The following is a 14,382-nucleotide window of genomic DNA, read 5'->3' as shown; positions in this document are numbered from 1 at the left end:
GAGAATGCGTTTCATGGTATGTATCAAAAACAACTTTCTCAATATTGCAGCATGTATCAGTATTGATTTGGGTGTACAGTTTCACTAACACATAAACTCTCTAATCTAGAATTTCCTTTAGTTCCGACAATTACTTGCTTAAACCCATTGTATGTCTATCTTGCACCAGTGATTACCTCCCTCCAAAAATGTTCCATTTGGGTGTAAACTTTCTGTTTTAAATTCAATGTTACAAATCCCTAAAAAAAATCTAGTAATCATAAAAACAAAAGAGAACTTGATATGTCTTCAAAACAACAACTACACCCATACTTAAATAACATCCATCTGCTTGAATTGAAGGAAAACTTAAATGGACCATCCGACTGACTACCATTAAATCTTGGATAACTTGATCACCCTTACCAGTGACCTGTAAAAACTTCAATAAATCTTATCTCATCATTACTGCAAAACCAGGAAAAAACATGACTTGCAGTTTTGTGTTTGATTTTCAGCACAAGAATTATAGCCTAGGGTAGATTACACTTTTGATTCCTGTGTTCTGTAGATGAAATTCTATTAATAACATATTTATGTGCAAAGTAAGTTGTTGGAATGAACTGCTTGCTCTGTGGCTGCAGCATTCTGCTGGTATCTAGTTAGACAATACAAGGTTTGCCCTGCACTGATACACCAGACAAAATGATAGAACTGTCAGAGCAATTACTCAATAAGCACTTCTAATAGAAAACAGAGATCTCACAATCACTTCCAGATTACACACTGCACGTGAAAAAAAATAGTGTGAGTTTACAACACCTGTGAACAACAGTGAATGCTGATTCACAAAAGTCAACACTGAAAACAACATGAAAATGTTAGTGTTTATCATTGTTAAAGTTTTTTGTCTTACATCAATGATACAAGTTAATAATGACTGTACCTCTGTTCTTTTGTCGGGGCATTGGTGCCTGGTCCACTGACAGAGACCTTGGGGTATTTAGAATCAGCTGTATCCGAAGCTCTCTGAAAAAAACAAAAAACAAATAGGTTTCAACTTGGCATAACAAATGATCATCACAAACTAACTGGCAATCCATTACAGTATCAGACCAACTGTGTGCAGATCTAGCAGATCCGTCCATTAGGAGATGAAGCAGGTCAATAAATATCAAGTTTATGTTTATCTGACATTCCACTAATAACATCTATGATAATGTTTTGTAACATATCATCACAAACAGTTCCAAGTTTTTAAAATTTCTCAGGTAAAGGTACTTTGGTAGAAGGTTTCCTTAATTGCACGAATGTCAGAAAATCAATAAGTAATTGTTTATTTGATCACATTCTTTTATCGCTAACCTTCCAATCACTGGAGATGAGAGGCTTGATTACTATAAACACGAAATGCAAAACATGCATGGCACTGCATGGAATTCATGCACAATTTAAAATTTGAAAATGAATCTTAAACCTACAGGAAGATTAGATTCCAAAATCACGGAGATAAGATTTCCAGCTTAATCATTATAAATTTGATATTGATTTAAAAAAAAAAAAAAATGGTTTACTCAAATAGGTTATTGTGGTTTGATTAAAATGAGATCCTTTGATCTGCTCATGTAGTTCACTACACTTGGACATCCTGTTCTGGGATGTGCCGGTGATCTTTTTGTCAGCCAATGATATTGCTCTTGCAGAAATTTCAACTGAACTAATTTGAAAATTTAAACTTTTTCCATTGTTGTGTTTAGAACCTGAGGTGTTGCAAGACTAAAATTTCAGGAAGATGACATGCTTTATAGAATGTTTTGTGTCCTATGCCAAATTCATATTCTATAAGAACAGAGATGAAAGGACAAGAATGTGTTGTAACAGTTAATGATGATTAAGAAAAGTTTTTCTGTCAAACATTTTATGTCAATTTGCTACATGCTACACACATGTATGATTACCAAGTGATAATCTTCTATCAACTAGCAACCACTGGAGTTGACAATTGTGCTCTCTCTCTCTCTGCTAACATAAAACATAATAACTACACATATATGCAACTCAATGAGCTCAACTAGACACTAGACCTACTTCAATGGCGCCTGTTAATAGAGAACTCAATTTACCACTCATAATGCCATGTATTCAATTTGTGTTACCATCTGCAACATTTTATTAATATATTGTGAATAATCTTATTACTCCAAATGTATACCCATGAGAGCAAACTAAAAGTTAACACAGATTTGAAACTCTCTCAACTTTTGAAGTTAGCTGTGCTTTGATTGGGTAGATCAGTCTCATGCCTTGTTAGCTGTGCTTTGATTGGGTAGATCAGTCTCATGCCTTGTTAGCTGTGCTTTGATTGGGTAGATCAGACTCATGCCTTGTGTCACCAGAACATGACATTCAACGCGATGTCATTAGATGTTAATGTAGTGAGTATATAAGTAAATCTAACAACTAATTATAGCTGGAAGAATTGACTCTGTCAGGAAGGGCCCCACAGAAAAGTTAACTCATATATATCACATATACTAGTACTTCTGATATACAAGTCACAAATGATGTTGTGTAGTACATGGGTACTAGATACTGTATATTGACACATGTAACCTAGTTTTAGGCCTCTGGAGGTTTCATGACATTCTGTTTATAAACTGGTGTTTGGGAATGTAAACAAGTAACCTGCATAGAATTTGTAAAATGGAACTCTCTATAGGGTTTTCTTATAGAATAAATAGACTAAATTTTGTGGTTAGAACACTCTGCAAAATTACATTGGATATTACATTACTGGGGACAGAATTTAACAGCTGATTTTGACAGAGCTATAAACAGGCTCATTCTCAAGTGTGAATTCAGCTCAGTGGTAGACAAACAACGGAGACTGTTTTACAAACTTTGATTACTGTCAATTAGAACTTTTTCATTAATATATTTTACTTTAAATAACTGTAAATGAACTGTTAAAATCTTTTACTTGTGTTACTGATTGCTAGCATTTCAGGTTATTCTGACCCATAGGACAGAGAGAAGTGATATGTATGCAAGATAAATAAATGCAGGAACAACTACCCCATTCTATAAAATATGAAAGCTGTGAATGTAGTATACTTAGTAAAAGGCCTGTAGTGACTTTGATCCTTGACCCCACAACCCAAATATTCATAGTGTTTTCCTCTTATGACCAATTAATCTTTATGAAATATTAAAACGTTTCTAGAAAACAGTTCAAGATAGTGAGTCACAATGAATAAGATGATGGACAAGTGGACAGACCAAAGAACAGATGCCCATAATCTATAAGAGTCTTTAATAAACAAGCACCAATGTGTAGGATATGAAAAATATGTTGAAAACTTTGAAGACAATGTGTCAAAATGAAAGTGTATCAAACTTGGATTGAAGGTCTGGTGTGATCTTGACCTTTGACCTTGTGACCACAATATATAATAATCTATAGGTGCTTTTATTTATCAACTACCTTTGCATAAAGTATGACAGGTCTATTACTTTATGTTGAAAACTATTCTAGATATGATGGATGCAATTCCTAAAGGATTTTTCAATGTGGGGCCCGAGTAATCAGACTGCAGGAGGCTAACATGACAACTTTTCAAATTTTGAAGAAAACACAATTTCTGCCATATCTTTCACTGATATTGTTCTTGCAGTAGATTTCAAAATTCTCATTTTTAATCCAGATTTGTTATAAGTGGTTGGGGGTTGCAGGAGCATAATGTTTCATAACGACCATCCCATAGTTAATTGTAGTGTTCAGTATAAATATATTGAATGTGTTCTATATCATCTTAAACCAGGCCAAATCGGCAAAAAGAGTGACACCTTTCTGACATGATCTTGTGACATCTAAAAATGCACTCAAATGTTTTGAAATGTAGTATATTTCACTTACTGGGAAGAGGATGGATTAACATTGTACATGTAGTATTAATCAGGGGAAGAGTATTGTTAACATTTAAATCTTGGTAAACAGCTTTAACAAATAATACATTTTTAAAATAACTATCAACTTTCCCAACTTCAAGCTTATATCATTTGCCAACATACAGAATGCTAAAGTGGGTCATGGTCCGACAAATATGCTCTCTCTCTCTCTCTCTCACTAATTTGTCATGTTAAGGCAATCATGAATTAGAAAAAAATAAATTACAGGATATAATTTCAAAAGATTAATTATCAAAAGTCGAAGTCCCTTAAAACTCAGAAAAAAGTTTTGAACATGTTAATTTTTTTTTTTTTTTTACGATTTTCACTTCATGGCATGAAGTCTTAGCAGTGACTTGAAGTGTTTTGAGTTGAACAAGCAAATTATAATGTCAATATTGAGTTCAGACCTAAACTTCATTGCAAATTTATTTATTATTGAAAAGAAGACAGGACTTTTTTTTCCCTTCCATAATATCACAATTGACGCTAAGAAGGTTGACAGCATTGAACCAACAGATATGCTTAATTAAAGGACTCGCACATCATTTTTCAATTATCTATATTTTTTCATGACATTTCTTAGTCAAGTCACTTGCATCCATCTTTGTTTTTACAAAAAACTTGGGGTATAATGCCAGGTCTGTTTTAAGAGTTAGCATATTTTGATAGTTCAGACTTTTCATGGATGTGAAAGTAAAACTGCAACATCAACTTTTTATGTATTACAGAAAGTTGTGTGTGTATGTATATATATATCGCTGGTTCGACCCCGGGCTGGGGTGAAAATTTTCAGTACCTAGTTGTGATTATTTAGTGCTTTATATTATATATATATATAAATAAAAAACTCTAAACACTTTGGAGAACAAACATGGTCGAAATATTTCTACAAAGTGTTTAGAGTTTTTTCTATATTTTATTTCCAAAAAATAGATTATATATATATACATATAGATATTGGTATAAAAATATGACCAAGTTATTGTTGCAAAGAAGAGGAGAAAAATCATTGAATAAATCAGAAAACAAACCCGGGATCCTTGTATTACTAGTCAGGTGATATAACCACTGAGCAGCTAACCAGGTTGATATATCATGTATAGTAATATTGATACAAAGTTAAATCTAAACCTGAAAGTATTTCAGAAACCAGCCAAGAGCCCTTCATATCGAAGAAACGGTGAAAGCGAAATGTTGTCGGACAGACGGACATGTCCGGTAATTTGACTCTCGGTCCGGTAAACTTCATTATATTTTCTGTCCGAATGTCCGGTGACTTTCCGGCAACGGTTTCGGAAACTACGCAGCGTTTTCCCCCCTTATATAACTGGTACCGATAAACGGTACCGTTCCCAATGCCAAAAACCGTTGATTTTTCCCAATTTTTAGACCAAACATTCTCAATTCACTTGCTGAAGAATAGACCGCTGAAATCATGATTTTCTTAGTCTGAAACGTTGTGTGAGTTAACTAAAATGTTCACTTCTGGTATTTAATCTAAAGTACAGATCATGGCAGTGTGTTTTGTAGAGCTACGACGATTCCTTATGTCTCACAACAACAAATATTACCGTAAAAAAGTTTGTAAAAAGATGAATACTTCTTGTTTTGTTGTCTTTTCTTTTAGTTGAAATCATTTGCCTATACATTGGTACAAAATTCCCAATTTGTTCGATTTTGACGCTATTTTTCGCAATTGAATGGGTACCGGTACCAGTGGGTAAAAAAAATCGCTGCTACGTTTCGACTTCCAGTTCTGTTTATAAAAAACCCCATACAAAAAGGGCAACATGTTCCAATTAAAATGGAACAGTAATGCAGTCCCCGGTAAACCTTTAAATCGAAAATCCAATGACCAGGAGGCACAAAGTCTTTCATGTTTTAATATAAAAATACTATTACTTTTTTTCGGTCTGGTAAAATGTGATTCGGTCCAGTAATGTTCCTGTGTTTACCAGACCGAATGTCCTGTAAAACATTTCAACATTTCGCGATCACTGAAGAAATAATAATTCTTTGAGAGATTGTCAGCATTTTCAATCTGTATCCAGCATGTACTTTTATTGACCTGTGGTCACTTGGACTGACAGGCCAGCATAAAGTCAGTCCAATCTGAAGCATGTTTATCTGAATGAAAGGTACAATGTAAATGATCTCATAGCACAATCTGCACAAAAATAATGAAAAAATAACCAAGTGATAAATACATGTACTATTATTCCAAGTTAGGAAAACAATTGTCAGTTTGATTTCTGAGGAACTGCTGATTCTAATAAATGCAATACTTTCATTTTCTTGGCCATTATCCATCAAATTTGACTAGATCTAAGTTAGAATCAATTAGAGGACTTCAGTAAGAGAACCAATACTTCAACCATGAATTATTGAAACTTATAAAATAAATTTCCAGATCAAAAGATTTTACATCCAAATTATAAACTGTATTTTAAGGTTGCACATATATAAAAATTCAAGTACGTCATCTGAGTAACTAGGTCAGTATTAGACATTTGACAATTTTGTTGCTCAAAGCCAGTTTATGTGGCTTTATCAACTACAGCTCTCACATGATGTCTAAAATATAATGCAAATTCTCCTGTACTGAAAAAAAAAAATTACTTGAAACTTATTCCCCTCAGCGTGTTCATCAAAGTCCAGGAAATCATTTTCATTTCCAAATCGTTAAAAGGAAAATGTTGTGCTAAAGTTTTCCCTCTCTTTCTGATTAATTGGTACAAGTTAAGAAAGATGGTAAATCAAAATTAGCAACAGGAAGATTTCTATGAAATACAAAACAGAATTTGGAAAAATCAAATGGATGTTAATATAGTTAATGAGACCTTCCTGATATGTATATGTACTTTTATCACATGAAAAATATACTAGAAAAACATAGTAACCTGATCATGCTCGAGAACTAATGCATTTGAAAAAATCGCAAAAAAACGCATCAAAGATGCGCATGGCCGAGATGCAGTTTGGAAAATTATGCACGCTTGCATTCATAATGTAAAAACATGCACGTATTTAATATAGTTTATAAGTATGAAGCTTTGAATGGCTGCAATAAGTATTTAGTGTGATAATGACCTTGACCTTTGGATTTCAAAAGTAACTTGAATCTTGAATGTCATCAGGATTTGAAGTCTGAAAAAACATGCACCAGCAAGTACATGTATAAAAGTTAGAGGCAAGCTCAAATCTACAGTATATAGTGAAAAAGAGACCTTGACCTTTGGACCTCAAAATAAATAGGAACCTTCCTCTTTAGAATGTGATCATGTTATGTAAGTTTCACAAAGATGCCCCTAGTAGTATGAAAGTTAGAGACCGGACAAGCTCAAATCTATGGGATTTAGTGACAAAGTGACCTTGACCTTTGACCTCAAAATAAACAGGAACCTTCTTCTTTTGGATGTGATCATGTTATGTAAGTCTCACAAAGATGCACCAAAAAGTATGAAAGTTAGAAACCGGACAAGCTAATTGTGGACGCTGCCCGCCCGCCCATCCTTTGCCAATTTAAAAGCCGAGATTTGCTACACAACTCGGCTAACAAAAGTATAGTAAAGCTTCAGAGTTTCAGGAAACTAACGGTGAAAGAAAGAGTGGGACAATTAAGGCTAACAAAAGTATAGTAAAGCTTCAGAGTTTCAGGAAACTAACGGTGAAAGAAAGAGTGGGACAATTAAGGCTAACAAAAGAGCCATGATGTTCACCTGAATCACCTTGCTCATACAGAAATACAGACTCACAAGTTAGGACCACTAAGAGTATAAATTCTTTAACCCCTATTGAGGACCCACTCTGGTTTCATGCAAGGTCATATGAATAAAACTGAATCTACACTGTATGAAGAAACCTCCGTATTAGTCAAACTAACAATCCTGAGGTTCTCAAAAGGAGGATATTTCAAAAATTTCTCAATATTCCAATGAAAAACATCCAACCCCTTGTGTAACCCTGCCCAGACCCTGGGAACATGGTTTAGACAAACTTTAATCTTTCCAGCTGATCAATTGTACCCTTGTTCTTGAGAATGTATAGTTTTGAATTGAGAATGTAAATTTTTAAACCCCCTTGGAGTCCAAACCCTAGTCCTGAGGGTGGTGGTGTAAAAAAAAAAAAAAAACAACTTTTAATCTACACTACAACAGGATACTTTTATATCAATTTGATACATTTTACATACTAAGATTTTGAGAATATTTTTTACCAGAATTTGAATTTCAATAATGACCGTATTTTCGTGTATGTTGCAGGATAACCTCAGAGGTCGAGATACGTTGTTTTGAAATATAAAAGCAGAGGCTTTTATATTTCAAACAACATTTCGAGATCAAGGAGGTTATCCTGCAACAAACACGAAAACAAGAAATTTATTTCTATTCTACTATGGCTCAGAAATATACAGCTGATCTTTTTGCTGTATAGCTACGAACTAGGTCACTGTGACGTCATGAGTTTCCAAAACAGCCTAAATTGTTTTTTGCTGACAAGAAAGGTGAGATGTTGGGGTATTCTAATTTGATAATAATAATTTCTAAATTTCTATTTAGAAAAAATATTTCAAGTATTTAGTTTGATGTTAATGGACTATATCAACTGCTTTTAATACAGTTAAAAAAAAACTTGTCTGCGCATTGCCATGTTTACATGTGTATCACTCTCAGAATGCAGACGATTGGTTTATATTGAACAAGAAATGTTCTTCAGTTATTTGTGAATTTGTTTTACAACATATACTGATTATAAAATTGACTTATCAGTCATCGACTTTATTGTTGCATTAGCAAAACTCGAAGCGCAAGTGAGATGTGTATCAATTTTCTCATAATCAGTTACTACGTATGGAGATATATCGTAGAATAATGACCACTGCATTCCTTTGGTCTTTGCAATAACCGTGGTAGAATTCAAAATTTGAACCCTTGCTGTGGCCCTTTCTGGTCATGATTTAAATGAACCACACATCTATACTACTTACAGGATGTTTTCATGTTAATCTCTCTCTCTCTTTCTCTACAACTTTAAACCCTTACGAACAAACTTGAGTCAACATTTTAAGAGGACGCTTACACATAAATTTGACAGATTTCACGAGAAAACCATGAAGATTTTTTGTTTTGTCATATTTGTATTTAAAACTTTTTGTGACCCTGGTAGGGGTGTTTGCATATCAATTCGACACATTCAACTCTTGTGGTTTCCGAGAGAAAAAAATGTTTACTACATATTCCTCAGTAAAATTTTAGACCCTCTTGTGGTCCTGCCAAAATTAAAGGACTCCAGATGTGAAATCTTCAAATCTACATTATTTGAAGATTATTTTTATGATTTTCAAAAGAACTTTCCTATATATTCTTAAGTAAAATTTTTACACTTCTCTTGTGTTTTTGCTAAATCCCCAGGGGTCATGGTATTGACTATAAACTTGTATTTATGCTACATAAGAATGTTTGCATATTAGCCTGGCCTAATGTATCCTTGAAGTTCTTGAGAAGATTTTAAGATAATTTTCTTATAACCTCCTATATAAAACTTCATGCTCCCATTGCAAATTTGGTTGAAATTAGCCAAGTGGTTCCAGAAATTAAGTAAAAAAGTGAAAAGTTTGATAATGCGAGTTATTAAAAATATTGTTGGCATACTAGCAAGAAACATCCAAATGTACAATGTCTGTCATCGCTCTTTGTCAATTTTGCATGTCTGGTTGGCTGGTAAGTGAAGATTGCTGTATGAAAACCCATGGCAGTTCATGTTGACTGACTGGTTTCGGAGTCCGTTGGAGTCGATGAATGGTTTGTTGCCAAATATGAATATGTATGTGCCTTAAGTGATGAGAGGTGAGTGTCAGTGGAGGTTTACTTACCACAGTGGGTTCCCCTGCTTTGTCTCTTTCTGGATATCTGTAACACAGAAAAGAACAAGTAAGCATCAAATAATATTTACGTTTCCAATGTTTTTACATTCGATATTTTTACCAATTGAAATGATAGCCATTTTCACATTCATGTGAAGAATGTATGCATGACTTTTGAGAAATATAATATGACTATTTAATGGCTGAGAATATTCTGACAGAAATAATTTAAGGAAAAATTAAAATTTGAAAATACATATGGGGAATGAACTGCAATGCTTTGTGCCAGCATACTTCATGAAGTGTGTCAAATACACACAAGCAACAGATAACAAGACATTTCTGATTCCCTCACCCTCAGCCAAATGATACAAAAAAGTGTGTTCTGGTTGCCATTTCTAATTAATGCTGATACAACACTTTGTAAATCTTAATTTTCATGTAACAGGAAGATTTTTGAAAATGCACACAAAGTCACTGAGGAAAAAAATCTGAGCATATTTCAACTGCAGCAGCTAATCCTTTTGTTAAGAAAAACTATTATACACATATTCGATGACATATATCTTATATAATTAATATGAAATTCACTATCTATTATCATACAAAGAAGTGCTAAATCATGATTTAAGGAAGCTCACTGCATCAAGACTTACACATTTTATGAAACCGCATCACAAGATGGTAATTGACATGTTTGTATATCTGTAGCTCGGCAGATAAAGTATCAGGTTTGTATATCTGTGTAGTTCAGTGGATAAAGTATCAGGTTTGTATATCTGTGTAGCTCAGCGGATAAAGTATCAGGTTTGTATATCTGTAGCTCAGTGGATAAAGTATCAGGTTTGTTTATCTGTGTAGCTCGGCGGATAAAGTATCAGGTTTGTTTATCAGTGTAGCTCAGCGGATAAAGTATCAGGTTTTAGTGATGAAACGATTGTCGCCGATGATCGATTGTCGGTCGTTCTGAGACCTACGATGCTACTAATCGATTACAAAATAAAAGTCGCCGACATCGTTGACCAAACAAAATCCGGAAATCACTTCAACTTTGTTCAAATTTTATTTTGTGTATGTCAAACCCGATCCAAAATAAGCAAACAAAATGGTGGGAGATATGAAGGACAGTAACAACAATGACATTCAACTGTCAAATAAAGGAGCCTATCGCAGATATCTTTGATACAATGAGATTATAGATAAATTCCATTACTTGATATATTGGAATTCTGATTTATTTACCTGTGAACAAATGAAACAAAAAAGAATTCAAATGTTGTTTCCATACATTTAATGATTCTGTTACATCTAATTTGAGGGGAAAACAATTAAATGCCAATTCCGATTATAATCGATTATTAATCGATTACTTGTGTCCGATTATTGCCGATAATCGATTATGGTTTTTGGTCCGATTGCCCATCACTATCAGGTTTGTATATCTGTGTAGCTCAGCGGATAAAGTATCAGGTTTGTATATCTGTGTAGCTCAGTGGATAAAGTATCAGGTTTGTATATCTGTAGCTCAGCGGATAAAGTATCAGGTTTGTTTATCTGTAGCCGGCGGATAAAGTATCAGTTTGTTTTTCTGTAGCTCAGCGGATAAAGTATCAGGTTTGTTTATCAGTAGCTCAGCGGATAAAGTATCAGGCTATTGACCTGCAGATCCCAAGTTCAAATCCGCTAGTGTCTTTTGGGATATTTTATTGAAAAAATCATGTTTCTCTCTCTCTCTCTCTCCAAAACTGTATTTTTTTTTTTTGCCTTTTGACGTACTTAATACCTTTCATGATTAAATCATTTCTTACTTATTTGGTACACTCTTTCAAAGTGTAGCGAGCCACCTTAATACACCAAATAGAACATCAGCAGTCACTGCGCCAAATTTTAAATTCGCTAAAATAAGTACGCATACGGTTTGAAATATTTCATTCATTTACTTTTTCAAAATCAGTTTATGTATATTTGTAATTTCCATCCATTAATAAAATTTCAGGAAATGAGTGAAATCTAAAAATGCTATATTGGATGGAGAATAAAACAAATATTGTTTATAGGCATGTTTTATGTTTAATACTCTCATCACTACTACATCAGTATTAAATTTTACCTGAGATGTGACTGATTTACAACTGGAGAACGCCTAGGTCCTTCCACAACAGGATTCCCTGGAAACAGAAACAATCATTGTAAACTGACAAAATATAATGCATCAAATATCATTCTCAATGTATCAAATGTCATTCAAGTACAAACATCCATACAAAATCTGCCATCATTGCTTATTATAATCATCATCTAAGACTTTTGTATGGATTGTCCGACACACAATAAAGAATCAGCATTGGATCAGTGTAACATATACCGACACAGACGGGGCTTATGCAAATGAAGGAACTAATCTCATTACTAACTATTCTTGAGAATTTACTGGCACTGTGATTTTGGTATCCAATTTTCCGAGATCAAACACTTTCTTCAAATGGAATGGGTTACCATCTTACAAGACCGGAAATGTTACATTCATCAATAAATAATTCACCTTAGATTTTTAACAGAGACTATTGATTTTCTGTGACACAAAATACATCATCTGTTGGCATGTTTTCCAGAGATGATTGCCTTTTTTGCTAGGTAAAAATCAATGCCTTTTACATGTATAGTTAAACCAATGCTAATGTGGAATTTTTTCCTGACTGAAGTAGCTACAAATTGTTCTTTTATAAATCAGATTTTCTAACTGCATATTCATTTTAAAATTATTCATGCATGCAGTTGATAACAAGGGTTTTCCCTTCAAACTTTCCATTTTAAACAGTATCCATCATGAATTTCATTATCTGATAATCAGGGCAAACTTACTTTGGGTTTGAGGTTCAGATGTACTGCTTACGCTCTGAAAAAGAAGGACAAATGTCTAAGACAACTTCTACAAAAGAGAAATTTTGGTGATGCAAACCTCCAAAGTGGCATCTCCTGTAAATTATTATTTATTTGTAAAAATATTATTTTTGAGAAAATTTGTGAGATTACCTTGTACATATTACATAATGTTCAAATTGACCAATGTTGATTTGTAATAGACCTTTAACGTTGATTGTTTGTATTGTTTGATAAAACCACTGTCTCACATGTGACCCATCAACTTGACATATACCTTATACTTAATAAAAGGAACATAAAATTTATCAAGAAATAAAATCTTGTTTGTATTATGGAGGATAAAAAAACCATAATAAGAACAAATTGTACAATTATTCCTTATGTAAATAAATGTATGTGTCCAAAATGAGGCAAATTCATGTAAATAAAGTATTGTGAAATGTATATAATTTACAAAATTTGTGTATTAACGTAAAATCTAACAAAGATAATTTGGGATATAATTCACATTATACACACTATACTAAATTATGCAATGTCAGAAGCACTGCAAAGTGCACTAAAATAGGAATGTCCTAAACCTCTAATCCACTGGCACAAATGAACAACTCAGCAATTAAGGCCATCTGGCTGCAGGGCAAAAATACAAAACGAGTACTGAATCCTACATTCTGATTTCATGGATTACATAGCAACACATGAAATACACAACAGAGCTTCCTTTAAATTCTTCTTCTATAACAAACTGTCCTCTAGGGGTCATTATCAATGGTTAAAACAGGGCATGTTACAGATCCAGGACATCAAGCTCAATTTACTGGAGATCTACTGTTGATTGGACTCTGTTTTTCTCTTGAACATGTTTTCATCGTATTTAGGGAGTTAATAAAGACGACCTGTTCACAGATATGCTGAGGAAGAAGTTGGATGACCCTTTTAGAAGATGTAAGTAACCACCAAAGTAAATGTAGCCAATTCTATGACTGTGAAACTGTAGTCTCATGCGACACTCCCTTTGTTCCCGGTAATAACCATAGCCATCTGTGACTCACGGACAATTCCTCTCATCATAATTCTTATTCTTTACAAGTAAATGATCAATAACAAAAATAAGTATTGCGCTGCAATACTTTGATATCTTACAGATAGAGTCCATTTCTTTGCTTTTCTCTGTTACATTATATAATATTTATAACCTTTTTAATGATCTGGTAGTTAAACATCCGGTTAGTTGGTCATGTTTCATAACACATAAATCAATACTATTGTATCAACAGTAATGAATCAAACAATAAGTTAAATACCATTCTGACAGTATAGGGTGCCTTGCTGGTGGGTGGACTAGCTGGAAATGGAAACTTCATTTCATCTTTGTGGGGGGTTTGAATGGCAGTGTGAGGTTGATGCCACTGTGTCATTTCCTGCAAGACATTTAAAAAAAATTATACAATGATATCAACTTTTTATCTAAATTCATTTCAGTTTTGACAAAATGAAGGCATATCCTGCATGCTTCCTATTTTGGCAATGCAGTCTCCTGCTAACTGATGTCTATTATCTATTATTAATTGTTTAGTACAAAGAAAAATATTATTAACAAAAAGGATTCTTTTCTCAAGAATTCCTCAAATAAAACTTCTAATCCACTTCAGAAAATGTTCAATATATCTATAGGAAAAAAAAACAAACCCTTGTTGAACATACAT

At 33.5% G+C, this 14,382-nt stretch overlaps 1 protein-coding gene across 1 annotated transcript in view; it reads right to left on the bottom strand.

Moving 5' to 3' along the window:
• Positions 1 to 14,382, bottom strand: part of LOC125667316 (AF4/FMR2 family member 4-like) — a 47,370-nt gene that overhangs the window by 16,903 nt on the left and 16,085 nt on the right. Inside the window, exons 5-9 of the mRNA XM_056155903.1 lie at positions 13,981 to 14,097; positions 12,656 to 12,689; positions 11,904 to 11,961; positions 9,803 to 9,839; positions 926 to 1,008 (exon numbers count right to left, since the gene is read on the bottom strand). Coding sequence (XP_056011878.1) covers positions 926 to 1,008; positions 9,803 to 9,839; positions 11,904 to 11,961; positions 12,656 to 12,689; positions 13,981 to 14,097 — 329 coding nt within the window. The remainder of the gene's footprint in view (positions 1 to 925; positions 1,009 to 9,802; positions 9,840 to 11,903; positions 11,962 to 12,655; positions 12,690 to 13,980; positions 14,098 to 14,382) is intronic.

The sequence above is a fragment of the Ostrea edulis genome, chromosome 2 (assembly GCF_947568905.1).
Source record: "Ostrea edulis chromosome 2, xbOstEdul1.1, whole genome shotgun sequence".
Taxonomy (NCBI): domain Eukaryota; kingdom Metazoa; phylum Mollusca; class Bivalvia; order Ostreida; family Ostreidae; genus Ostrea; species Ostrea edulis.
Note: the sequence above shows the minus strand (reverse complement) of the source record. Positions and strands in the feature narration are given on the sequence as shown.